Here is a 25,003-nt window from a genome sequence, read left to right on the forward strand (position 1 = left end):
CTTGTGGGATCTCATCCTCAGGTGCTTAGGATCACCAAAGACTCCTACCGTGCCACCGCCCCCTGCTCTCCCTGCCGCAGCCACCTGCAAAGATGTCAAGACTGGAGGGAGCCTGAAGACAGGGAGGAAGTGGCTGCCCTTCCCCAGGAGATCCTGGCTGGCACCAATGCCTGCTTGAGGGGCTAAGGCAGCCTGCGGCCAACAAAGATATTTGTTCACTCTGAAACCTACTGATAGCAATTAAAGCTGCAGCACTCTTCTTCCAGCACACAGCAGTGAAGAATGGTGCTGCCAGGGCACCACCCTCCCCAGCAGTGAGCAGGGTACTGGCACAGCTCAGGGGCCTCCCTGCTTGCTTGCTGCTGGGCAAGGGGGGGCTCCCTACTGGTGTCTGCCCCTAGGCCCTGCCAGGCCTTTTCCTGCCAAGCACTTCCCAGCATTAGTGCTGCCAGGGCTGCAGCTCAGCCAGCTCAGCCTCCAGTCTGGGGAACAGCCTCCGGTTAATTATTCTGTGCCCTCTGGGCCATGGCCAGTGTGACTCAGCAAACACCAGCCCAATTCAGTGAATATCAGCCCCAACCCCGGGGGGGGGGCAGCCCTTGCCTCAGCCCCCACCCAGCACAGACGGCCCCCGCGGGACCTGCCCCAGGGGCAGCTCACAGGCTGCAGTGAGGGCGGAGGAGCAGGGCCCCGCTGTGTCCCTGGGTGCACTCGGCCTTGCCCCATCGCAGCCACACCTGAAAGACACCTGGGCATTTCCGGCTTACCAGGCACAGAGAAAAAAAACCGGAGAGGGAAGGGGCAGGGGGGCCCTGGCACATCCCTCCAGCCCATCGTGCATCTCTGCCCAGACCTGCCCCGCTCTCCGGGCAAAACCCAGGCAGGCCTGCTGGGCCCCGCCACCACTGCACCCGCTGGCAGAGGGGCGCGTTGGGTGCTCCAGGTGCAAGCGGCTGGGCTCTGCCCCACCGCCCCGAGCCGGGGTGTGAGCCCGTGCTGGGAATGGTGCCCGCTCCACATCCAGGTGCCCCGTGCCAGGCAGAGCTGGCAAGGAGCGCCGCTGCGGCGGTTCGCGGCAGGCCTGGCTCCTGGCGTCACCCCGGAGAGCCACCCCATGGCACTGCAGCAACCAGCCTCTCGGCACGGGCACCTACCGTCTGCCCTTGGTGTGCCCGGGCGGAAACCGGCCCCGGCAGCGCCAGGGCTGCAGGCTGGCAGCCCCCGGGGCAGCCCCGCGCCAGCCCGGGCATGAGGGACATGGGACAGGGCGTAGGGCCAGGCGGCAACAGCGGCACACGGGGGCGTTATTTAGCAATGTTCTTTTATTTCCAGTTTTTAAGGTGAAAAGATGCCTTTAAATCTTCAATTAAATACTCCATAAAGAAAAAAAAAAAAGCAAAAAAAATTATTTACAAATTCACGTGACCAGTAATTGAATCCTTGTTTTAATAATTACACGTGCGGCTCGTCACATCCGGCGCTCTATAAATACAGGGGACACGGATGCGGGGCCGCCCCGTCACTTGCCCAATTGTGGCCTTAAACGTTTGGGGGAGGATTGAGGTCTTTGGGGGAGGACAGGGACTTGGCCTGGCCCAGAGAGAAGGGGTCACCCCCCCTCCTCCCCGGCCCCCTCCCCAGGTGTCAGAGCAGGAGCTGGGGGGGGGAATAGTTTATTTAAAATAAAAAACCATGGCAGGGGGGGTGGGGGGGTCCAGGCAGTGATGGGGAAATAGAGAGAGGACAGGGGAGGGGGAGAAATCACACTCCTGTCCCCAAACCAAATTTAATAAGTTTATATATATATAATCTCTCTATATTTCAGCAAGTGGGGAGGAGGAAGAGGAGGGGGGAGAAGAGGGGAGAAACTATCCCCATCCTGTCCCCTCTCCCCGTGACACGAGTCTAGGGGTTCTCTGCCCCCCTCCGGGTGACCTGGGGTCCCTACGCTGGGAGGGGGGAGAGGAGGGGCCCAGAGCGGACCCACAGCGACAGCCGCCTCCATCAGCATCTGTTTATTATCATCGTGACAAACTAGTACAGGCCTCGCAAACAAAACCGGGACGGGGGAAGAGGGGAGAGAGAAATAAAAAAAAGAGAGAGAGGAGGGCTGCTGGGGGCACAGCAGGTCCCTTGACCCCGGCATGAGCAAGTCCAGGGGGCCGGGGGTACGGGGCACTGGGCGGGAGGGGATGGAGTCGCACCCCGGGGTGCCCTGCTCTCTCCCCCCTTCCTCCTCCTCACGGCTGCTCAGTTGTTGTCCGACTCATCCTCAGCTTCCCGGAGCCAGGTGAAAAATGCTGTCACTGATTTGAGGGCCACCCCTTTGCCCTGCTGCTCGGCTGCGTCCTTGCTCGACTCCCACTTGTAGAAGGCCTCCTCTTTGATGACGTCCTCGTCGTAGAGGGCATCGAAGAACATCCTCAGCAGGTCTGTGGGGAGGGGCAAAGAAGGACCCTGCCATTCCCCAGCCACCGGCAGCCCTGGGCAGGCCAGTGGAGGAGGGGAAACAAGCCCACCACCCCTCTCCCCAGGCCTCCTGGTCCTCCCCATGCCATGTGTGACACTCACTTGGAGGCTGGTCCAACTTCACCACCAAGGCCTGCAGAGCATAGAGTGCCTGGAGCTCCTTCTGCTCGTCCCGCATGTACTTCTGCAGCAGCTTGGCCCGGTTGCGGATGACCTGGGCATCTACGCGGTACGGGTTCTCGACTGCAGGACAAAGGGCATGAGATAGGGGCAGCAAGGACACACGCACACAGCCCCCCGGCTCACCCCGGTACTCACAGACTATGGCCGAATGGCACACGGACGTCATCAGGGCCCTGATAAACGTGTTGGATGAGACCTGCTGCTCACTCAGGTTGGCCTGAAGGAGGGAAGAGAAGAGGGGGCCCATGAGGAGAGGACAGAGCCGGGAAGGCCCTCCTGGGCCTGCAGGAGCTACGCCTGTGTCCTCACCTCGATCCAGTCATATATTCTTTGGTTGTTTGGGTTCTCCTTCAGCAGTTTGTCCATTTGCTTGCACAGCTCCTCCGAGGTCAGCTCCTTGCGGCTCGGCGTGTCCGAGCTGTCTCCCATCGTGTACTCCAATTTCTGGGGGACCGGGGAGAGACGAGCTGCTTAAAGGCAAAGTGGGGGAAAACACGCTCCTGGCAGCAGGGCCCAGGGGTCCCCCCACAGCCCCTCTCTGCCCCTCACTGAGGTCGAGCTCTCACCTGCTCCGTGACAAATTTGTTGACATCCTGGTCCTCAGGCAGGAATTCTTTCCAGCTCAGGCCCCCATCCCGCCACAGCTTGCCTGCTTTCTTCTGACTCTGGAAGACAGCCAGTGTCAGTGTCTGGGTGCCATGGCCCCCACTGGAGGCACTGCTCCCCACCCACAGAGAAGATGCTACAGCTTGACTGCAGCACCTCAGTGATCCAAGCATGGCAAGGGACATCCAGCACACAGGCCCGGCCCACTGCCATCCTCTCTGGCTACAAAGTGCTTTGACCCCCCTGTGCTGACCTGCTCCCCAAAGATGGGGCCGGGGAGCCCATGCCAGGGCTTCCAACCCCCCGAGGTAGAGGATGCCAGCTACGCGAGCCCCACACACACTTACCATGCCCTTGCACAACAAGCCCAGCACCTCAACCAGCAGCGTGGTGGCCTTCCCAATGGGCACCAAGGGCTTTGTTATCTCCCTACAGGGCACAAGCAACAGGATTAAAATCCCTGCCCCCAGATTCTGCTCCAGGACCCCATGCCAGCCCTGCAAAGGGGCACGATGCTCACCTGAACAGCTCCTCCATGGGAATGCCTTCCTCGTGCAGGATGGGTGTGATAAGCTCGGCCAGGTACAGCCAGATGTGCGGGATGTCAATCTCCATGTCTTCTGCAATCTCCAGGATCTCTCGCAGCCTGGAGGGCAGAGGCAGGGGGTGTTGGGGCTGAGCAGGGAGCCCCCAACTGTGGTGCCCAGTCTTGGGCAGCAAAGTGGGCAGTCCCCGGGCCCTCAGCTCAAGACAGGACTGAATTCAAAGGGAGGGCACGTTACCCAGGCAAGCTTTGAGCATTTCCAGGGCTGAAGACCCCACAGCCACCATCTCTGAGCCCCATCCCAGTGTTTGACCCCCTCCTTGCTGCAATCTGTGCCCATTGCCTCATGTCCTTTCACAGGCAGCTCTGAGAAAAGGCAGTCTCTGTCTGTAACTCCCCATCAGGTACTTGAGGGCAGCAGTAGGATGCCCCCTCTCCAGGGGGCAAACCCAGCTCCCTCAGCCTTACTTCACACCTCCATTCCCCACCACCGGGCTCAGTCGGTGTCTCTTGTACCAGGGAGCCCACAACCAGGCTCAACTGCCAGCAGCGGTGTCAGATGCTGAACACAGAGCATCTTCCCTCGTCCCGTTAGCTATGCCCTGGCTAACGCAGCCCAGTACAGAGCAGGCCTGCCTCGCAGGCTGGCCCCGAGGCGGTGTGCGCCCTCACAGCCGCGGTCCCTCACCCTCTGTAGTACTGCTCCTTGGAGAGCGTGCCGGCCTTCACCAACTGGAACAGCAGGACCCCCATGTGCTCGCGGGAAATCGTGCTCCTTTCCAGCGTGGACTCGATGCCGTTCCGCACAAAGACGTAGAGCGAGGAGGGGCTGCCCAGCTCCTGCACGCACTGCAGGGCCTCCTGCAGGGACAGGGGGTCAGTGCTGCCCTGTGGCCAGCCCCAGCTCCCCCCTCCTCATCCAGGCACTGCCGACATCCTGCCCAACACAGTGCTGCTGCCAGGGGAAGGGGATGGTGTGCTACGGAGGCCATACAGTGTGTGCCTGGCTGCCCCCTCCTCTCACCTTCATGTCGTTGATGTGCAGGTATTCCTCTATGATTGCCTTGGATTTCTTCTCTAGCTCTTCTTCTGATAGTGTGGGCTTGGGGGGTTCTGCAGGAGGTGCTGGCTCTTGCTTAACTGCAAGGAGAGAAAAGGGATCAGGCACTGCTTGGGACAGGCAGAGCCTCAGCCTGCAGCCAGACCCTGGCAAGCACCTTTCCTCCCAAACTCACTCGTCTCCCGGCTCCTGTCCCGCTCCTCTGTCATGCTAGCAGCCTTGCGTACGGCCTCGGGGCCACCCTGTTTCTCCCGTTCCCGACTTCGGTCCTCTGTCTCTTTGCTGAAGCTCCTCTTGGTGAGGGCGGACCTGTTCCTCTCTCCCCGCTCTCCCCGGTCAGGACGCTCCAGGCGGTCGCTGCCTTTTTCTGAACGCGACTCCCGGTCGCCTCTGTCCCCAGCCTTCTCTGACCGGTCGCGGCTAGAGCTGCTCCTAGGTGGGAGGAAGGAAGACACAACGTAAAGAAGCCTGTCACCACCCTCCCTGTCCTCAGACTCTGAGGAGCTATGCAAGGCAGGGCTGTCTCATCCCAAGAGGTACATGGGGACGGTCCCAGTGGCAAGCCAGGAGCCACCCTTTAGAGCTGCAGCTGGGAACAGGACCTTTGTGCGAGGACGGGCGCTCTGACTGCCTAACTTCTCCGCTTTGCATGAGTGGAAGGCACTCTGGGGGTGTAAGGCCTAGGCGGCCAAGGGGAGCTGCTCGGCTCCCAGGCAGAAACCCTGGCTGGCTCTGCCCAGCTGTTACAGAGAAACTGCTGGTGGCAGGGACCTGGGGGGCTGCAGTCCAACCTCCTGCTCAGAGAAGGGCCAGCAGGCTCCAGTGGCTCAGGGTGTGGTGAATGTTGAGCATCTCCAAGGATGGCAATTCCCAACTCTCTCTGGTCCCTATTTTAGTATAGAATCACCCTCAGGGGGAAAATATTTTTCCCTGTATTTAATCAGAAATTCCCTGTTCCATCTTACGCCCACTGCCTCTTGCCCTGTCCCCCCCTCTCTCTCCAAGACGACTCTGGCTCTGTCCTCTCTACACCTTCCCAGCTGCACACAGCACAGAGATCCCCCTTTGCCTTCTCTTCTCCCAGCTGAACAAACCCAACTTTGACTCTCCTCAGACATCCTGTGCTCCAGCCCTGACTATCCTCACAGCCTCCACAGGATTTGCTCCAGTCCATGAATATCTGTCTTGTCCTGGGTTCACCGAACTGGACGTAGTTCTCAGATGTAGCCTCTTAAGTGTCAAACAGCAGGGAGAAAGCCCAGCCCCTGCCCTGCTGGCAGCACTCAGGCTCATGCAGCCCAGGACGCAATCAGCCTTCTTTGCCACCAGGACTCACTGCTGACTCCAATCAGGACCCCAGGGCCCCTTCCTGCCACAAGCATTGATTACCCCAGCCCAAATGCTGGGCTCCATGCTTGCCTACTTATCAACCAACTGCTCCCCAACTTCAGGAATTTCTCCTCAGCCTGCAAACACCCCAACCCACCAAGCAGGCACCAGGCAGTCCCAGCCTGAGCCCTCGCCAGGGCCCAGGGCGGTTGCACTCACCTCTGCACCACGCGACGGGACTCCAGGCTCTCGGCAGGGGTGGACTGCTGGAGCGCTGAGAAGCGGTTCAAGGTACTCGTGGCCGGTCGCCCTGAATCAGATGCTGGGTGTGAAAAGAGGGGAGTCTCAGAGCTCTGCACGTCCCCAACAGAGGAACTACCTTGGGAAGGATCCCTGCTCCGTCCCCGTACCACGGCATCGAGCCAGCCTGATGCTGCCTACCTGAATCTGCAGGCTTCGCACCAGAGCCTCCGCTGCTGCCTTTGCCCCAGCTCAGCCGCCCGCCTGGCGCAAAGAGCTGGTTGTTGGAGTCGATTGATCCAGGCTGCAGGAAGACACACAGAGTTGGCTCCAAACCCTATGCTGAGGGAGTGGGGCACGATCTGGGCCAGGCAGCCAGCTCAGCTGCCCACAAGCAGCCTCAGCACCCCCCAGGAACCGGGCTGTGCCCCAGCCTTACCTTGGTGATCTTTGTTAGCCGGCTGGTGTCGATGGGCCGGTTGCCCTTGCTGATGGGCACCGTGTTCCAGCCGTCATCCGCGACCAGGCTCCCGCGTCCACCTGGACACAAGTGGGACAGACTTAAGGCACAGCCCCGCCAAGAGCAGTGCCTCCACCGAGCCCAGGGCTGAGAGCCCCCAGGGGGAGAAACCCGCCTCTGGCTGGCTCAGGTGTCCCCATGCCCAGGCACTCACTGCTGGAGGACGGTCCGGGGGGTCCTCTCCTCTTGTCCTTCGACATCAACTGCTGCACTTTGATGTGTTCCCGATGCTCTTCCATCTCTGCTTCCTTGTGGATCTGATCGATGGTTTTGGGGCCCTGGTCTCCTCGCCGTGGCACCCAGCTATTCTGCAGAAGGCACAGGAAAAGGGAAGAGGGCGCTGAGCCAGCTGGAGGGTTGGACAGTGGAGACCATCTCTCGGGCTGGCCCTGATCTCACATCCCACATCAGGGGCAGAAACTTAACACAGGGCTCCCCGCTTCCCAGCTGTGCCCCCTCAAAGCTGCGGGCTGGTCTCGCCACTCAGGGCCACACAGCCTGTACAGCTTCCTGAGCTCTGTGGCAGCTTTTGGCACAGAAGGACTCAGTTTCTGGAGCCCTCCTGCATTAAATAGCTGCCATTTACTGTGTGCCCCCTACCGCTGCCATGCTAACCAAGGGCTGGGGGCTAGCATGGTGTCTCTGGGGCTGGCCACAAATTACATTCCCCCTCCACCTCCCTTCCTGGGCAGGGGACACAGACTGCTGACACTGGGAGGACACAAGTCAGCAGCTCCATGGGACCAAGCAGGGGACAGAGGACAGTCCCTGGGCAATAGGAGGCCATGCACCTTACCCGTCTGAGGTCAATCACATCCTGCAGCATGAAACGGATGCGGGATGATGTCTTCTTCTCTTTGATGATCTTCTCCATCTGGTTGAAGTACTGGTCCATCCTGGGCTGTAGGGGGATAGAGCCATGGTCACATTCCTCCCAAAGGCAGGACAAGGCAAGGCAAAGCAGGACAGCGCAGTGCAAGGGATACCTTCGCCTTCTCGAAGTCCAAATCCTTGCCAATGGTGGTAAGCAGGCGGCAAAGGCACTCAAGAGACTCCTCATCATGGTTTTTGAGCAGCTTCACCACACAGTCATGCATGATGGCCTCTGTCAACATCTTCAGTTTGAACAGCTCCCCAATGAACTTGATGTTGCCCAGGGATCGCCGGCGGGCCTTGTCCCGCGCCTCCTCCAACTCATCCTTCATGCGCGCCTTCTCCTCGGGCTGCATGGGGAGCAGAACAGGACAAGTCAGTTCCCAGAGCCAACCTGAGGACTCCTGCTCCAGTCTCGAGCTGCAACCTCCCACCCCAACTCACAGCACTGGCATCGTCCATCTCTTTCTGCCGCTTCTCAAAGATCTCATCGTCATCCTTGTCCTTTTCAAACTCCTTCTGGCAGCGGTTGAGCAGCAGTTTGCGGAAGTTCACAGTCACCGTGGGCTTGTCTGTCGTGGGCACTTTGAGCTGCAGGGAGAGAATGAGTCATGCCTTCCCCAAAAATAAGGCAGGCCAAGCCCCAGGCACTGCTCAACCCAGGCAAAAGCCACCCTACACCTAATGACTCCCCACAAGGGCATCTGGCTCAGCCCTCCAGCCACATGCTTCAGATTCCCCATCTTAAAGGCAAGCTCTCCACCCCACAGAGCTCAGCTAAAGCCCCCAAACAAATTCCTGTCAGCTCAACAGCACCAGGACTGGAGTCCCCCCAGCTCTTGCTCACCCCCATAAGGCAACGGCACATGTTAGCATAGGCAACAGAGAAGTTTGGCTCCGAGATGGCCTTCTCGAAGACGAGGTCGATGACACCCTTGAGCCGCTCCTCCGTGTCAATGGACAGCTCCATCACCTGCTTCATCAGCTGCTGAAACATCTGGGGCGTCAGCTTGTTGAGGATGCTGCGGACACGGCGAAGCAGTTCCTGTGAGGACAGCAGGGTTAGTGAGAGCCAGGCATCATCCCCTGACCAGCAGGCACCAGTTGTGCTGCCTGCCTGCCCCAGCTCCCACCTGCGTCTTGATGTTCTCAGGATCCTCCTCCTCCGAGGCACGCTTGCTGCTGGGTTTCCAGGCCTTCTCGGCCTTGTTCAGCTTGACATCCTCATTGAGGGACACAGTGGCAATGATTTTGCGGGGCTCCTTCCTCTGGCTCTGCTGGGAGCGGCGGGGACCCAACCCTGAGGGCTGACACGGGGCGGGGGTGGAAATTCAGCCTTTTGCCTCAGCCCCTCTGGGGGACAAGACCAGCCAGGCTGGCTCCTGGGGTGTCCCCGTCCACCTGCTCAGATCCTCAACTCCATCATGGACATCAGTGGCCCAGACACAGTGGCTCGAAAGCATGATCATCACGGAGAGGCGGAGGGGGACAGCGTGGGGTGAAGGAGAGAGCAGGCAGATACTCACCAGGCCCCGGTTACCCATGACGGGCCGGCCGAGGTTGGCAAAGGAGGGGGTGAAGTCAGGGCTGCAGTTCATGCCGCTGAGGCGGATGGGGTCCAGCGCCCGTAAAGGCGTCTTGTTGGCCTGCGAAGGGAGAAGACAGGGCTGAGGATGCCCGGGGCCAAGGGAATGGGACATCCATTCCCCAGCCTTATCACCGGGACAAGGAAGCAGAAAGCAGCCTTGGACGTGCCCAGGGAAGCAGGGCAGGACCACAGGCTGCCCCCAGGGCTTTGCTCACGCACAAGGCTCATTGCAAATGCTGCAGGGGGACCCCAGTGGGGCAGATGGGGGCCCTGCCTTGACAGGGCAGAGAACAGAGGTACTAGCCCCCCTCCCCAGGCAGCACCCATGCTCCCCTATGCCCAGGGCACCACCAACCTTGTCCAGCACCACATCTGTGATCTGGGGCAGCCCCTCGGGTTTCTGCATGCTGGCAAAGATGAACTGGAAGCCCAGCAGGAATTCACGGTCGTATCGCTTCTTCTCCTCGGGGTTCAGGGGCTTCCATTGCTCTGCAGAGGAAGGGGAGAGACCTTGATATAGCCTGTCCCATCTTCTCTACCCTGAGCCGTGGGGCCAGTCTGGACCCACACGGAGACCAGCTGGGTAAAGATTTAGGTGACCATGGAGCTGCCCTGCTCTGGCACACCATGAATGCCACCCCTGCTCACTTAGATGGGGGTGGGAAGCCTGAAGCCACCAGCCCCTGCCTCTCATCCAGGACCCCCAGGCTGGTCTCTGCCCCCACCCCATGCCACGCTCAGGGACAAGCCAGAAGTGTGTGAGGCCTAGGACAGCTCGACAGTGCTCCCCACCATCCCCACCACTGGGTCCAGAAGCAGCAGTTCCTAGCAGAGGCCTCACGGGAGGCCAAGCATGAGTGGCTGCCCACATGGGCCAAGGCACAGCTCACCTTCCTTGTAGCGGTACTTCTGATCCGCAGCCTTGCCCTTCTCTGGGGCCAGCTTGTCCTCTTTTTCCTCCCACGTCTCCTCTGACTCCTCCTGGGGACGGGTGGGGGCTGTGTCCTCCGCTTCACGGGCAGGGGCGGATGCAGGGGGCTTGTTCTCCGCCTCTGAGGCACTGTCACTGATCTGAGACTGCCATCGGGAGGGATGGGGACAGCGGTCACACCACAAGCCCAGCCCTGTCCCCCTCCGCCCCAAGCCAAGGCGTCCTGCACCCCCCTCAGATCCTCACTACCATCATAGAGCATCAGTGGCCCAGACACGATGGCACAAAGCAAAGTTCATCACAAGAGGGGCTGTGACATGGGGCGATGCTCCAGACTCCCCAGGGACACTCACCTCTTTAAAGGCATCCAGCAAATCGCCTACTGCCTCCTTCTTATTCAGTTCCTTCATCCGTCGCTTTTTCTTTGGCACCGACATGGCGACTGGGAGGAGAGGCAAGGACATAAGGGCCAGGTAGCAACCCAGTCGCCCGCACACCCCGACACCAGCTCCAGTGTCACCAGTGAGGCCCCAGTAACACTGGGTAAACCTGAGGATGGGGCCAGTGGGAGCCTCAGAACATGGTCCCACTGCCCCCAGGGTCCAGGCACAACCCCCTCTGACCCCAAACACGCTGTGCACCCACCTGGACACCCACAGCCCTGCCGACCCTACACACAGCCTGCCGATGCACACTGCCACCTGAGCACACCAGCACATTTCCCTGAGCACCCCAAAGTGCACCCTGCACCCCTGCCTTCTGTGAAGGGCACCCTTTACAGAAACCCCCCATACACACCTCTCCCCTCATATACACTCATTCCCAGAGCTCCCGACACCCTCCCTGGCACCCCCACATACAACCCCGTAGAGGCACGCTCTCCAGAAACACACCGTCTCTCAGCACACCCCTAGGCCACCCTCCTCTAACCCCCCACACCCCTGCACAGCGCGCCATGTACAAATACATGCTCCGTACACCCATCTCCCCCAACCACCCCAGGGCACCCCATCCTCTCCCGGCACCCCTACATACATACATACATCCCAAACATCTTTGCAGGGTGCTTCAAAAAGATACAACACATAGCTCTCCCCCTGCATCCCCAGGGCACCCCGCTCTCTCCATGGGCCCTAGGTACTTTCCCTACCCCTGCACAGCTTGCCCCATACCGATACAACCCCCCCGACATTGTTCTCCCCCATCCATGCATCCGCAGTGCACATCCCATTCCCCTGCCATGGCCCAAAATGTCTCAGGACACCTCCCCACATACAGCTCCAATACCCCCTCCCCATTCCCCCCCAGTACCCACGTGTCCCAGGGCACCCCCCCGCACATACACCCCTATACACCCACACTCACCCCATACCCCTGCACAGGGTGCCCCATACAGACATACTCCCCAGACGTCTCCCCCCATCTAGCCATCCACAGGCACCGTCATCCCCACAGCACCCCGTTCCCCCCACCTCATACCCACACGTCCAGGTCATCTGTCCTGTCCCTCCTCATACACCCTCCCCCCCATATTCCTAGTGTCCAGCACCCCACACAGGTAACCCCTATACACACAGCACCCCAACACCCACCCCTGGGGCACCCCACATTCCCCCTCCCCACGGCCCTGCAGACCCCAGCCCAGTGCCCCCAACCTGGTGCGGTCGCCTCCGAGGTCTGCGAAGGGGCAGGGGCTGGGCTTGAACTCCGCTCCTGGGCCTCGGCAGGGCCTTCGCTCTCTTCCTCCTCCTCCTCTGCCGGGGGGGAGGTGGGGGTGTCCAGCTGGGCCGGCTCCTCGGGCTCCGAGATGGGGCTGACATCCGACTCTGGCTGCTCCTCACTTGGCTCCACTTTGTCGGCACCCTCCACCCCGTTGGGCAGAGGCAGCTCTTCGGGCTGGGCGATGGGGGAGTCCAGGACGGGCGCAGGCACCGGCTCAGGTGCTGGCACAGGTGCCAGCTGGCACACGGGCACCTCGGGGACCGGCTCGGGCACCTCCTCTAAGACTCCGTTGGCCTCGGCTGCGTCCTCGGGGCAGGGCTCTTCCAGGGGTGGTGGGGGGGGGCTGGGGGAGGCGGGTTTGGCGGGCGCTTCGGGGGCCTGCGGTACGAGCGGAGGTGACGCCGGGGCCGGCACCGGGGGCACGGCTGGCGTTAGGGGGACAACAGGCACCGGCTGCACCTCGGGCAGCTCGGGCACCTCCTGGGCAGGCTCTAGGAGGGGAATGGCAGCTTCCTCCTCCAGGACCACAGTGTCCACGTCGGGGGCAGGCACGAGGGGCGGCTCCACGGCCCCTGGCACTGTAGTGAGGGCGCCAACAGTCTTGTGCGGGTCGGGCGGCGCCTCGCCCAGCTCCGCTTTAGTGTCCGCATCCACGGGTGGCTCCATTGGCACCAGCGTCACGGCCGAGAGCAGCACGGGCTCCGCCTCGGGAATGAGGGGAGGGGGAGGCGACGGCGACGCCGACTTGCTGGGCTCCAGGGAGACGGGCTTGCTTACCACCAGCGCAGGCTTCGGGCGGTCGTCTGCAAGACGAATGGCATTGAGGGGGCTTTCCAGTCCCCCACAGGGCCCTGATCCTCCCCAGACCCCCAGTCCTAGGTCCCCCCATCTGCAAGAGCAGTGGGGGCAGATGTGCCAAACCACGTCAAGCAGCCGGTGCTGGCAGATGTGCGACGGGGACCACAGGGTGCCCAGGGAATGGCTGGGGTACATGCTAGGGGAAAAGGCAGCCCCTGCAAACAGTCCTGAGCACCAGAGTGGGACGCTGCTCCTCACATATGTAGGGAATATGCCAGCCTCCCAGTCCCCAATTTACCCGGGGACTGTGGGGTGAGCCATCTCCCCCCCCGCAGTGCCAAGCGCGCAGGGAGCCTGACGCCAGCCGCGCCAGCTGGCCTGGCCGCTCTGTGCAGCGGATCCATCCCGTTACGTGCACATACCTGGCCGGACAATAACCGCTACATGGGGAGTCTCTCCGTTGGCCTGGGGCTCCAAACCGCTTCCAGCCTGGGAGGCAAAGAGGGAGTTCAGCAGGGCCCCAGGCACCCCCCGATGCCCCGGTCGGGGAGGTGCGGTGTCCTCTTACCTGGGGAGGGGTGGGGGTGGATGAGGTCCTTGCTCCAGACATGATTTCTTCAGTGATATCTTTGCCGCCTTGGTTAGGGTCTCGTATCCGGATCTGTCCGTGCGCCAGGAAGCAGGAGAGAGGGGGCAGCCATCAGCAGGGTGGAGCACACAGCATCCAGGTGCACCCCCCTTCCCTGGGGCCCAACGGTCCCAGGACACCCCCTTCTCCGAGCAGAAAGGCAAAAGGTTCATTCAGTGCCATGCTCACCCCAGCCTCACACGGCCCAGGAGCTGGCGGGTGCCATCTCCCCTCCCCGTGGAGCAAAGCACCCCACAGACAAGGTGCCCGGCGGGGGGGGGGGGGAACGACACTGCAGGGCAGGGGGAGCCTTGGCAGCTGCTGCTGGGGCTCCAGAGCCAGCACGGTGTCCCCAGCCCTGGGGATGGGCCAGCCCAGCCTTCTGGAGTGTCACAATGCCCCAGGCACTGCCCGCCTCCAGGGCTGGGGACACGCTGGGGCACCCCCGTGGCACTGCCACACTGGCACAGGGACGCTCCTGCCTCAGGGAGGCCTGGCATGGGGGTGGCAAGCTGGGAAGGGGGACTGGCACGCAAACAGCACAGCGAGTCCCCGTGTGCTGCGTGCCCCTCGCACGGGGCACAGCACTACTGCCTACAACTGGCAGAGGGGAAGAGGGGGGACACCTGCCTGCCCCATGCCTGCTCAAAGATACAGCCGGAGCCACGTGTGCCACCCCGTTGTGCCTGCTGCTGTGGGGCGAGCGGAGGGACGCACGTGGGCCGGGATCACGGTTGGGGGCACAGAGCGGGCAGGGGGCTCGCTCTCCGCCCCCCCGCGTGACCTGCTCCCAGGGCACCGGCAAGAGCAGCGCTCTCCTCGCCAGCCACGTGCCCAAAAGGCGCCACTGCCCCTCCAGCAGCACCCGCGGGAAAACGCCAGCATCCTCCCTCGCAGCCCCCTCCCAGCTCACCCCCCCGCCCCCGGCAGGGGCCGGGCCGGCAGCCGCTCAGCTCCCCGCTATAAATAGGCCCCGCGCGCGGCCTCCGAGCGCCGGCATCTCCGGGAGCAGACAGCAGTTGGCAGCCGCGGCACCCCCACCCCGGGAGCCGTGACTCAGCACAACGCCTCCCCGCCACCGCCGCCGCCAAGGTCGCCGGCGCCCGCCGCGCGCCCCGGCATCCCCCGCTGCCCCCAGCCCGGCACGGGCAGCCCCGCGGCGACCCCGCATCGCAGGCCCCCGGCAAAGGGGACTGGCGCCGGCGGCGTGCCCCGGCGGCGGAGCTGGCCCCGTCCCCCCTCCCCGGCGCAAGCCCCCCACCCTCCCCAGCCCGGGCACCGGCGGCTCCTTACCGTCTTGCGCTCTCGCTTTGGGGGAATCGGCGGCTGCTGGCTCATCATGACCTGGGCCGTGGGGACCCCCGTCGGGAACTGCTGCACCCCCTGGGCTGGGTAATAGGCACCAGCTGGAAGAGAGGGGAGAGGGTGAGTGGGGCCGACCAGCCGGGACCCACTGAACCCACCTGCCTGGCACGCAGAGCCCCAGCCGCGGGGACCCCGGCTCCTCCAAACGCAGGGGGGCTCCCAGGAGCGAGGGCAGCCCGTGCCGCCCTCCAGCAAACCCCGACTGCATCCGTCCCGGATCACCCCAACCTGCCCGACAGGCCCAACCAAATTCCTTCCCCGTGAAGCAGAGCGTCCCCGCACCGCCCCCACGCCCAGCCACTGCCCCACAGCTGGAGTCAGGCCCCAAACCCGCGGCCACCTGCCAGGCCCACCAGCTCCGGAGCGCAGGGCCATGCCTGGATGCAGGATCCCGGCTCCGCCGGCAGCTACCTTCCTGCTGCCTCCCTTATCTCCCCCAAGCCAGCACCAGCCCAAGGGCGGCACCACGCAGCCCCATCCGCACCCTCCATTCCCACCCAGGCCGAGGGGGCTCCGCTCCCACTCGGCCCCACGGGCCAGACCCCCAGCTACCGCCCAGGGTCGCCCCAACGAGCCAAGCCAACGGCACGGAGGGATCCCAGGGCCTGAGGCAGTGCTGCGCCCTGGTCCAGGCCTGGCATCTCCCTCAAAAGATGCTCTGCTCTTTGAGGCATCAGTGATCCCCAAGAGCATCCACCCAAAAGCACAGGGAACAAGGGAAACGGGGGAAACAGGCCAAGGGAAGAGGTCTGGCGGCTGCCGGGGCCCGTCTCGCTCTCCCGGGAAGGGCCAGTGACACAGATGCCAGCATGCGGGGAGAGACAGGCACAGCTGGGCCCTGGCCCCCTCCCAGCTCCAGCACTTTCCCGGCCGTGCCAAGCCTGCTCAACGCGAGCAGAGACGCTCTGGCGACGGCCCCGTCACGGCACCGGGGACCCCTCCTCTGCCCGGGCAGGACACAGAGCCAGCCCGGCTTGCCAGCCGGAAGCTGCCCCTTCCGGGGGGGAGCAGGAGGGAAAAACGACCCGGCGGGAGGGACAGGGCGGCCCCGCTCACAGCAGGGAGCACGTGGGCAGTGCTACACGAGGGGGAAGCGACAGAGCCACGGGGAAGACCCAGGGACACCGGAGCAGGCAACGTGGGCGGCTCCAGATCCTGGCACTCGGCCGGGGGCAGCGGGAGGGCCTCAAACCTCAGGAGCGGCCATGCTGAGGGCAAGGGAGCGGAGGAGAGAGACCCAACAGAGCAGAGACACCCGCGGGATACTCCATGACTGGGCACGAAGGAGCAGACAGGCTGTAGCCCGAGCGCTCGGTGGAGCCAGCCCAGCCGGCTGCTGCCTGGGGCCACTTCCTTCCTCCGAGGGGCCTGTGTCAGCCGTGGGACAAAAGGCAGGGAGCACGGACACGTACCTGGCTCAGGAGAAACCCATCTCCGCCCCGGATTGCTTTGCTGCCGTGCCGGGGACAGGACAGAGGCCTCAGCTCACATTTCTGTGTCTGCAAGGCCTCCCGGGACGGACCTAGCCTAAATATAGTCACAGCCCGGGCGGCCACATGTGAGCGGGGGGGAGAAGGGGGGCCGCTTACACCAGCGCTCCCCCAGCTCCAGGAGAGGGCAGGCACGGAGCAGCCGCAGCCCAGGCCCCTTCCCCGGCCAGTCCCCACCACCCCATGGCTCTGTTGGTTTAGGAGGTGCAGCTGGCTGGCAGGGGAACGGGGGGCAGAAATGGGAGCAAAGTTGGGGAGCAGCAAGCACAGAACAACTGCTCCTTGCCTTCCACCCTGCCACAGCAACTGGAGAGGGAGCAGGGGATAAAGTCTGTCCTGCCTCTCTGCCAGGACAGTTAAACATTAAACGGCACAGATTTGGAAAAGGGGGTGGGAGGCTCAGGGGTGGACGGATGGGTGGGACACGATGCACTACACAGTGCGCTGCAGTGGGAGATGCAGAACACCTCCTGTCTCCCAAAACAGCCTATAACGGTGTCACTAGTCACAGAAATGCCCTCTCTCCCTCCCCAGCCCAGTGAAGAGAGGTGTCTGTGCTCAGCCCCTGAATTTGGAAGGGCCGCAGGGAGCCCAAAGTCAGGGGAGCAAAAGGGGCAAAGTGCTGCGGATGGAAAACCAACGGCGAGCAAAGATATTCCCCCAGTACATACCGTAAGTCCCGAACTCCGTAGGGCTAGCTCCAGGGTAAAAACTGGGGGCACCGGGCTGCACTGGGTACTGCTGGGTCGGGACAACGTACGTGGAGCGACCCTGCAAGGAGGCAGAAGAAGAAAGGTCCGTTACCACCCTCTGCGGGGCACAGGTGTACCCCCAAACCTCATGGCTGCGTAATGCTGCCTGCAGGCCAGCGGGGCAGGGAGCAGGATCCTGGCAAACCGGGCATCACGCATCACCCCACCGGGGCTGGGGAAGTGGAAGATGGGGCAGGAGAGGGGGGGAACCAGCACTGCCTGCTGCCTCTCTACGGTGATGGGTAACACCCTGCTCTGCTCAGTTCGTGCTTGCAGAGCCCGGGGACCCCCTCCACCCCCCCAGCGCAGACCTGGGCTCCAACCCCAGCTAACGTCCCTGGTGCCCAGCCCAGCCCCTCCCACAGAGCCCAGGGACGCCCAGGACACAGCCCTCACCTGTCCGGGAATGTAATACGCTCCTTGGGAAGGTGTGTAGGATATCTGGGAGGGTATCATCATCACCTGGGAAGCGGCTGGATACACATGGGCAGGCGGGCCGGGCCGGGCCGTCGTGTTACTCTGCACGCGGGACGCGCTCGTGGGAGGCTGGGCCCTGTTCTGGTAGAAATGCTTCGGGAGAGACGGGGCACAGCGTGAGGCAGGGAGCGCCGCCGCCAGCCGCCCGCCGGGCCCGACCCGCCGCGGGCGCCCCCCCCCCCCCCCGCCTCCTCCCCGAACGGCGGGAGCAGGCTCGCAGCGATCGCCGCCCCGAAGCCAGCCGGGGCGCGGGAGAGGGGGCGCGGTCCCGGGCAGGGGTCCAGACCCCTCGGGCGGGAGCGCAGCCTCCCCAAAGCCGGCGCCCGGAGCCGCCCCCCTCCCAGGCGCCCTCCCGCCCCCACGCACCTGCGGGGCCGCCTGGGTCCACCCGACCCAGCTCATGCCCGGCGCGGCCGCCTCCCAGCCCGCCGGGGGCCGGCAGCTCCAGCGCCCGAGCCGGCCGCGGCCGCACGCAGCTCCGGCCGCGGCTCCCGGCGTGCACCGCGCGGGGCCGGGCGCGCGCACGGGATGCTGGGACCTGTAGTCCCGCCGGGCCCGCGGCCGCGCCGGCGCTGCGCAGCCCGGGCTGCACAGGCGGGACGCGCGGAGCCGGCCGCGGCCCCTGCCGGCCCCGTCTTCCCTCCCTCCCTCCCTCCCGGCTTCTTTGCTCTGCAGATGCGTCTCCAGGCTCGGACGGACGCTGCAACCGGACAAGACGTCGGGCAGCCCCGACAGCAGCTGTCCAAGCGCGGCAGAGAGCCCGGAGTGGAAGCATCCACACACGCGCCCCGTTTGCCCAGGGCAAGGCCGGGAGGGGGCACGGAGAAAGCATTACCTGAAGAGACCTGAATCCTCCCTGTTAGCAAGCGCACGCATACAGAGGGAGAGGGGAAAGAGAGAGACAGGAGTTACCCGCCACCGTGTTGAGACAGGACCAGGAAGCAGGTGGTGGGTGGAGGACGGGGCAGGGAGGGGGTGGGAGTGCAAGCCCGGGGCCGCAGGGCCACTCAGCAGAGGTGGAAAGCGGTCGGTCGAGCTCCAAGCCAGACGCCGGCACGTGGAGTGACGCAGCAGCCACCAGCCAGGCAAGCAAGAGGGCAGGAGCCCTTCACCTGGTGCCCACGGCCCAAATCCACCAGTGCCATGGGGCACGGGGAGCTGCCCGCTCGGCCAGGGGCACTTCGAAGCCTTGCCTGCCCCTTTGGAGGTCCCTACAGAGCTGGAGGGACCCGGACATGCCAAGGGAGGCAGGATCACACCAAACCTGTCCCCGGCAGCCCCTCTAGCCCAGAGGGGCTGATGAAGGCTCAGAGCCTTCGCTCACGCTCCCAGAGGACATATGAAGCAGGACAGTTAGCAAAAGCAGCGCCACCAGGACCCAGAGGGCCACATCCAGCCCCCTAGAGCACCAGAGCCCAGCCTCCTCCTGGGGCCTCCAACGTCCAGGGCCCAAGGGGCTATCAGGTCCCAGCTCCACCAAGCTTCAGCCTAAGAGACCCACTGGGTGCTTCCAGCCCACCCGCACCGCACAGGTGCGGTGGGAAGCCAGGCCCATGGCAAAAGGCTTCCGTCACCCCCAGGGTGCCATTTTAGCTGGGCTAGGCCAGCAACAGCAGCACTGAGCCACCTCAGGGGGCAGCTGTGGCCTTGGGAGACCCCCCCTCAAGAGTGGGGGCACAGGCAGAAGCGGTAGCCTGGACCGGGGGTTAGCACAGACATAGCCACATGCTCCAGGCTTCATGCAAGAGCGACCCCGAGGAACTCGGAGACACTGCAGCGAAACTCCCCCGGCAGGCCAAGCCGAGCAGGTGTCCTCCCGCCGCCCTCCCCCAGCCCGCACCACCAGGCTGGGGGGTCCCAGCTCCCCACGTGCCCCGGGAACCCCTTGCCCAGGGTGGGTGTTTCTGTGCAGTGTCGGAGCAGGGTGCTGCCCCGGGTGCTCAGCATGCGGGGTGGAGGGGCTGGTTAGTACCTGCTGGTGAATAGCACGAGGCCCTGCTGGAAACTGAGAGAGGAAGAGAGCAAGGTTTGGGGAGGGGGAGGAAGGAGAGAAGAGCAGTCACTTGGTGGGCACCCCAGCTGGGGACACATGCCCCCACCCCAGGGCCAGGAAGGAGGGACGAGACCCCAGGGCACGCAGGCAGTGCCAGCCACAACCCGGAGTTCGAGCAGTCCCCCCTCGCACACGCACGCAGGTCCCGCAGGGCACGACTGGGCTCCTTGCTCCCCCGTGCACTGACGCAGCCACGGGAGAGCAGCGTGGACTATTTGGCCAGGCGGCTCCGGGAGCAGACGGGCTCCTGGAGTCCCCCATCCGCTCTTCCCCGGGGCAAACCCCTTACCTGTCGCGGCTGAGAAGGCGTATTCATTTGTGAGGTCGGTGCCGGGTTAAAAACCACAGGTGCAGTCTGACCGGGTGGAAACGTCGACTGGAGGGAGGCAGGGAGGGAAGGTGTTGGCCGGGCCAAGGCGGGACCACCACCCTCAGCCCCCTCCCCAGGGCCCCATCCCAAAGCGGGGAGCCCCCCCCCTCAAGCCCACCGGAGGGGCTGTTACCTGTGGAAGTCCAGGAGAAGGGGCAGGGTGCGGGGCTGTCGGGGCTCCTCCTGTGGGCTGTGGAGCTTTGTTCATTTCATGTGGTTGTGCATAAGGATCCCCTCGCTATCTGCGGGCACACGGACAGCGGGCGTAAGCCGGAGGCGGACGGCACGGCTGCCTCCGTGACCCCCCAGCTCCCTGCCCAGGAGCCCAGGCCCACAGATCTGGCACCTCTCCAAGGCAGCCCCTAAAATGGGGCGTCCTAGCCCCCCCAACCCTCCCAGAGCAGAGCCGGAGACACCCACTGTCCCCCAACAACTGCCCCCTGCCATGGCACGGACACCCAGGAACCTCCTCCTGTCCCCACTGGGGCGCACGGGCCAGGAGAGGCGAGGGCATGGGCCATGGGACCGACCCGTCTGCCTGCCCGATGCCTGCTTCGAGCTGCCCCCCGAGGGGCTGCCCCAGGGCCGCCGCAGGGGCCCCGCACAAGCTGGCACCAGGAGAATCGCAGCCCACGGGGAACCGCAATCCCCGTCACCAGCGCCCAGCCACGGGGCCCAGACCGCCACCGGCTCCGGGGGCCTGGGTGGGCCCCCCACGGCGCCCCGGCGTCAGCCGGGGACCGGCTCCACCCCGGCTGACCTACTAAGAGCTTCCCCCCGGCCGGCCAAACCTGTTCCTGCCGGTGGCGCTGAGTCCCCGGCGCGCACCGCAAACGCCTACCAGGGAGGGCAGGGAGCAGCTCCCACGTCCCCCCCGTGCCGCCGACGTTCCTGCCCACTGCCCTGCCCACGGGGGCCCGCAGCCCTCCCGGGGCTGGCACCGCCACCCTGGCTGCCGGCACCCACGTGCCGGGGAGCCCGGGCACCCTCCCGGCTCTCCCATCCAACCGCGGCCCTGACAAACCCCAGCCGGATCCCGGGAGGGACTTGGCACCCGGTGCCGCTCTCCCCGCCCCAGTGCAAAGGCCGCCCGGGCAGGAAGCGGCAGAGGTGCCCCCCGCCGCGGGAGGTGCCCCCTTCACCCCCGCAGCGGATCGGAAGGCCAGCCACAGCCGGGGCAAGCTCACTCCCCGGCCGGACCACCCGAAGGAGCAGCCTGTCGCGCCTGCCTGTAACCTGACGCCCGGCCGCGTCAGCGTTCGCAGCCCTGCCGGCCCCCCAGCGCCACGGGCAGGCCCCGGCGGGGGCCCCGGGCGCCCCGGTGCGGGGCAGCGCCAGGCACATCCCACCGACGCTGCTGCCCAGGGGCCTGCCAGCACCCGCAGGCCATGGGGCACCCTGTCCCCTGCAGCCCCAGGACCGCACCCCCAGCATGTTGGGGGGGACACGGACCCCGCACGGCCTTCGGGGGTACCCAGGCACCAAAACCTCCAGCTCAAGCCCAGCCAGGGATCAATCCCGCTCCGATTTCAGGCCTCGGAGGAGGCTGCGCCCCACAGCGCTCGCCCTGTGTCCTTACTCACCTGGGGTGCCGAGCGCCAGGCACGGGCCCCGGAAAGCTGCTCTGGCACCCCCGCACCCAGCGCGCCCGCCCGGCTTGGCCGCGCGCCTGCCGTGCGTGCCCAGGCGCCCCTGCCCTGCCCAGCGCCGGGAAGCAGCGGCGTGGGCCATTTTAACGAGACAGATTGGCGTTGGCACAAGTTACTCGGAAAAGGAAGGGGGGGGGGAGGATTAAAACACGGAGGGGAAGGGACCAGGGAACTCCTGGGGACAACCGCACTTCCAGAACACCGCTATGCCCCCGAAACCGCAGCGGGCTCCCCGCCACGAGTCTCGGCATGGACAGGCAGCAAACCCGGCTCCCCCGGCCCCCCAGCACAGGCACAACCGGCGGAGAACTAGATACTCACCCCCCCGCGGGAAAAACCTGGGCCGACTGAGCGGGCCTGCAGAGACCTTTCATCCGACTGACTTGGAGAGAAAGGAGGAAAGAGAGAGGGGGGAAGAGAGAGGGAGAAAAAGGAAGGAGGGTGGGGGGGAGAGAAAAATCAGCCTGCAAACCTGCCGGCGTGGGGAGGGGACGGCCCCGCGGCGCAGACATGGGGGACGCCGGCGCCCGGCCGGGAGCACGAGGCCGCCGGGGCTGGGCTGGGCTGGCCGGGCGTGCTGCAGTGCAGAGCCGCCGAGCCCCGGAGCACCCGAAACCCCACCCACAGGCACGCTGCGCGGGGCCTCGCGCCCGGAGCCACCCTGGCGCGCACGCCGCTGCGTGGGGCGCACGCTGCCCCGCCGCTGCCGGACCCCCGCCGCCGCGCACGGCCCCCTCCCCGGTAGGGCATGCAAAAATAACACATCCGGGAAGTCCCGGCACGGCGATGCCCCGTGCCGGGGGAGCCGGTGCCCTCCGAGACAGCTGGGGGCAAAGGCAGATGCCGGCTAGGAGGGGAACGGGAACAGCCGTTGATGTCGGGGCGTTTTGCAACAGGAGGGGGCTGCTGGCTCCTGCCGCTGTGCCCGGCTGCCTCCCGAACGCTGCAAGACCCCCCTTCCCGCGGCCTCAGAGTGGCCAGAGCCCCCGGCTGGGCAGGAGCAGCCCCCCGCTATGCCCTCGGCCCTGAGCGACAGCCCTGCCCGTGCCAGGCGGCCCCGGGGACGAGGGCTCGCGGCCGATGGACCCTACCCGCCGGCCTCCAGCTCACGCCAGCCCGAGGCCCGGGCGTTTGGGTGTCACAGGGCGACCAGGCCCCGAGCGAGGCCAGGACAGGCGCCGTCTGGGGTGCTTGGGGATGGGAAGGGGGCAAAGCCCCCATGCCACCCCCTACCTAGCCCGGGGTGCTCCTGCGCCAGCGATCGGGGCAGGCGACCCCCCCAGACACTTCCAGAGCTCCAGGCCAACACGAGGACCCCATCCCACCACGGCCTCGCTGGGGTCCAGCCCCAGAGCCGGGCAAAGGGGCGAGGGGGCCGCCTGGGGCCCAGAGGCCTCCCCGGGCGCTGGGGCATTTCACAGCCCTGGCCGAGCCCCGGCTCGGGGACGGCGCCTGCCTACCCGGAGGCACCGGGGCCCGGACAGCCGGCACCAGGCTCCGCTACCTCCGTGCCCGGCAGCAGCTCCGAGCCGGCCGCTCCGGAGACGTCCGTGCGTCCGCCTGTCCGTGCCGCGCGCCGGCGTCCCCGCTCGGGGCTCGGCTCCTGCGGCCCGGGGCGGGAGGCGGTTCGCCCGCCCTGGATTTCGCGGCGAAGCCCGTCGCTGCGGGCAAGGCCGGCGCCCGGTCCGCCCGGGGCGGGAGGAGCCGCGGCGGCCGGGAGCTGACGCAGCCCCGCGGACCGGCCCGACCAGCCCCTGCGGGAGCCGCGGCCGCGCCGGGGCCGGGGCTGACTCACCCGCCCCCGACGGCCAGCAGCCGCGCCGGGCCCGGCACCATCTTGGCGGGCGGGCGGCGGCGGGGCCGCTGTGACACCGGCCCGCGGCCCCGCGGCGCGGGCAGGGCCCCGCCAGGCGCCGGGCGCCGCGCGGCTCGGGACCTGCCCGACTCCGCGGCGCGGCACGGCGGGGGCGGGGGCCGGGGCCGCCGGGGCGGCGCGGCGGCCGGGCCCGGTGCCGCATCCGGCCGGGCCCGCTCCCCCCCGCGGCGGCGGCGGCCTCTGCCAAGGACACGTGTCACTGCCGGCCGCCGCCATGGCGCGCCGAGAGGCACCGGCACCGGGAGCGCGGCGGCGCGGCCGGCCGGGGCGGCGGCGGGGCGGGAGCAGGAGCGGCGCGGCGGGGCCCGGCGAGCGCGCACCACGTGGGGCGGCGGCAGCGGCGGCGGTGGGGCCTAGGCGGGGCGCGGCGGCGGGAGCACGTGCGCGGGCGGCGGTGGCGGCGGGCGGCGGCGGGCCGGCACGTGGGCGCGGAGCGGCGGCGCCGCGCGGGCGGCCGGCCGGGCCGGGCCGGGCCGGGCCGGGGGCGCGGGGTGGGGGAGGGGTGGGGGCCGGCGGCGGGGCGGCGCCCACGTGGTGGTGGTGGTGGCGGCGGCGGCGGCGGGGCCCGGCGGCGCGCGGCGCGGCGGCGCCCGGCGGAGACGGCCGGTGCCGGTGCCCCCCCCGCCCCCCCGGCGCGGCGCCCCGCCCCCCGCCCGGTTACCTTCAGTCTCCTTCAGCGCGCGCGGCCCGACGCAGCCGCAGCGCAGCGCAGCACGACCATTTCCGGAGCCGCGCCGCGCGCAGGGGCGGGGCCACGCGCCGCCGCGGGGGGAGGGGCGGGGGCGGGCCGCCGCCGCCGCCGCCTGAAGCCGCCCTGGGCGCCGCCCGCCGCACGTGACGCCGGCGCGCCGGGCCGGCTCCCTCTCCCCACCCCCGCCCGCCTCGTCACGTGACGGGGCGTGGCCGCGGGCGCGCCCCACCCTCGCCGCCACCGCCGGCGGGGCGGGGCGGGGCCCGGGTGGGACCGCCTCCTCCCACGGTGGGCCACGCCCCCATCTTGGCCACGCCCGCCGTCCCGCTCCCCCGTGCGGCTGCACGTGGCGCGCCGCGGCACCCGGCACCCACCCGGGACCCGGCACCCACCCGGCATCGACCCAGCACCCGGTGGGACACCGCATCCGGCACCCACTCGGGACCCAGCACCCGGTGGGACAGGGCACCTGGCATCCACCCGGGACCCAGCACCTGGTGGGACAGGGCATCCGGCACCCACCCGGGACCCAGCACCCACCCGGCGTTGACCTGGCCCCGCATGGGACACTGCATCTGGCACCCAGCCAGCACCCAGCACCCACCCAACACTTCTCAGGTCACAGCACCCGGCCCCCCCCAGCACCCTGCGGGACAAGGCACCCAGCACTCACCTAGCACCCAGCACCCCCCCGCACCCCTCACGACACAGTATCCGGCACCTGCCCGGGACCCCTCAGGACAGGGCATCCTATCTGCACCATGTACCCCCTGGACCTCTCAGGACTGG

At 66.2% G+C, this 25,003-nt stretch overlaps 1 protein-coding gene and 2 non-coding genes across 8 annotated transcripts; all 3 read right to left on the reverse strand.

Annotated features, from left to right (window-relative positions):
* Positions 1-1,424: 1,424 nt before the first annotated feature.
* Positions 1,425-24,259, reverse strand: EIF4G1 (eukaryotic translation initiation factor 4 gamma 1). 6 transcript variants are annotated; one of them, XM_067301688.1, is made up of 33 exons: positions 24,185-24,259; positions 20,132-20,240; positions 19,918-20,004; positions 18,411-18,431; positions 17,495-17,668; positions 17,018-17,117; positions 14,785-14,897; positions 13,432-13,524; positions 13,286-13,352; positions 11,999-12,868; positions 10,697-10,785; positions 10,303-10,489; positions 9,768-9,901; positions 9,351-9,491; positions 8,958-9,131; positions 8,672-8,869; positions 8,269-8,415; positions 7,938-8,174; positions 7,748-7,852; positions 7,106-7,259; positions 6,871-6,971; positions 6,633-6,735; positions 6,411-6,501; positions 5,038-5,294; positions 4,827-4,942; positions 4,491-4,663; positions 3,779-3,904; positions 3,606-3,687; positions 3,219-3,317; positions 2,962-3,096; positions 2,788-2,869; positions 2,572-2,712; positions 1,425-2,432 (listed from the first exon to the last, which is right to left on the reverse strand). In XM_067301688.1, the coding sequence occupies exons 2-33, from the start codon at positions 20,204-20,206 to the stop codon at positions 2,251-2,253; spliced, it is 4,854 nt and encodes a 1,617-aa protein (XP_067157789.1). In that variant the 5' UTR covers positions 20,207-20,240; positions 24,185-24,259; the 3' UTR covers positions 1,425-2,250. The 6 variants fall into 6 exon arrangements, with proteins under 6 accessions (XP_067157789.1, XP_067157787.1, XP_067157788.1 ...); XM_067301686.1 differs by having other exon boundaries at positions 6,411-6,513; XM_067301687.1 differs by lacking the exon at positions 24,185-24,259 and adding an exon at positions 21,969-22,029 and having other exon boundaries at positions 6,411-6,513.
* On the reverse strand, positions 9,226-9,300 carry LOC136992792 (small nucleolar RNA SNORD66). Its single transcript, XR_010885222.1, has one exon. It is a non-coding gene; the product is annotated as a small nucleolar RNA SNORD66 (small nucleolar RNA).
* Positions 10,574-10,650, reverse strand: LOC136992791 (small nucleolar RNA SNORD66). The gene has a single exon (XR_010885221.1). It is a non-coding gene; the product is annotated as a small nucleolar RNA SNORD66 (small nucleolar RNA).
* Positions 24,260-25,003: the final 744 nt, after the last annotated feature.

This window comes from Apteryx mantelli, chromosome 9 (assembly GCF_036417845.1).
Source record: "Apteryx mantelli isolate bAptMan1 chromosome 9, bAptMan1.hap1, whole genome shotgun sequence".
Lineage (NCBI taxonomy): Eukaryota > Metazoa > Chordata > Aves > Apterygiformes > Apterygidae > Apteryx > Apteryx mantelli.

What these genes read in the sequence shown, in the direction of transcription:
- EIF4G1 (XM_067301686.1), bottom strand. Translation starts at nt 20,206, where the DNA reads ATGAACAAAGCTCCACAGCCCACAGGAGGAGCCCCGACAGCCCCGCAC. An exon ending in TGCTGGATGCCTTTAAAGAG is followed by an intron (nt 10,490 to 10,696) that starts GTGAGTGTCCCT and finishes TCCCGATGGCAG; the next exon opens with TCTCAGATCAGTGACAGTGC. An exon ending in GAATATATGACTGGATCGAG is followed by an intron (nt 2,870 to 2,961) that starts GTGAGGACACAG and finishes TCCCTCCTTCAG; the next exon opens with GCCAACCTGAGTGAGCAGCA.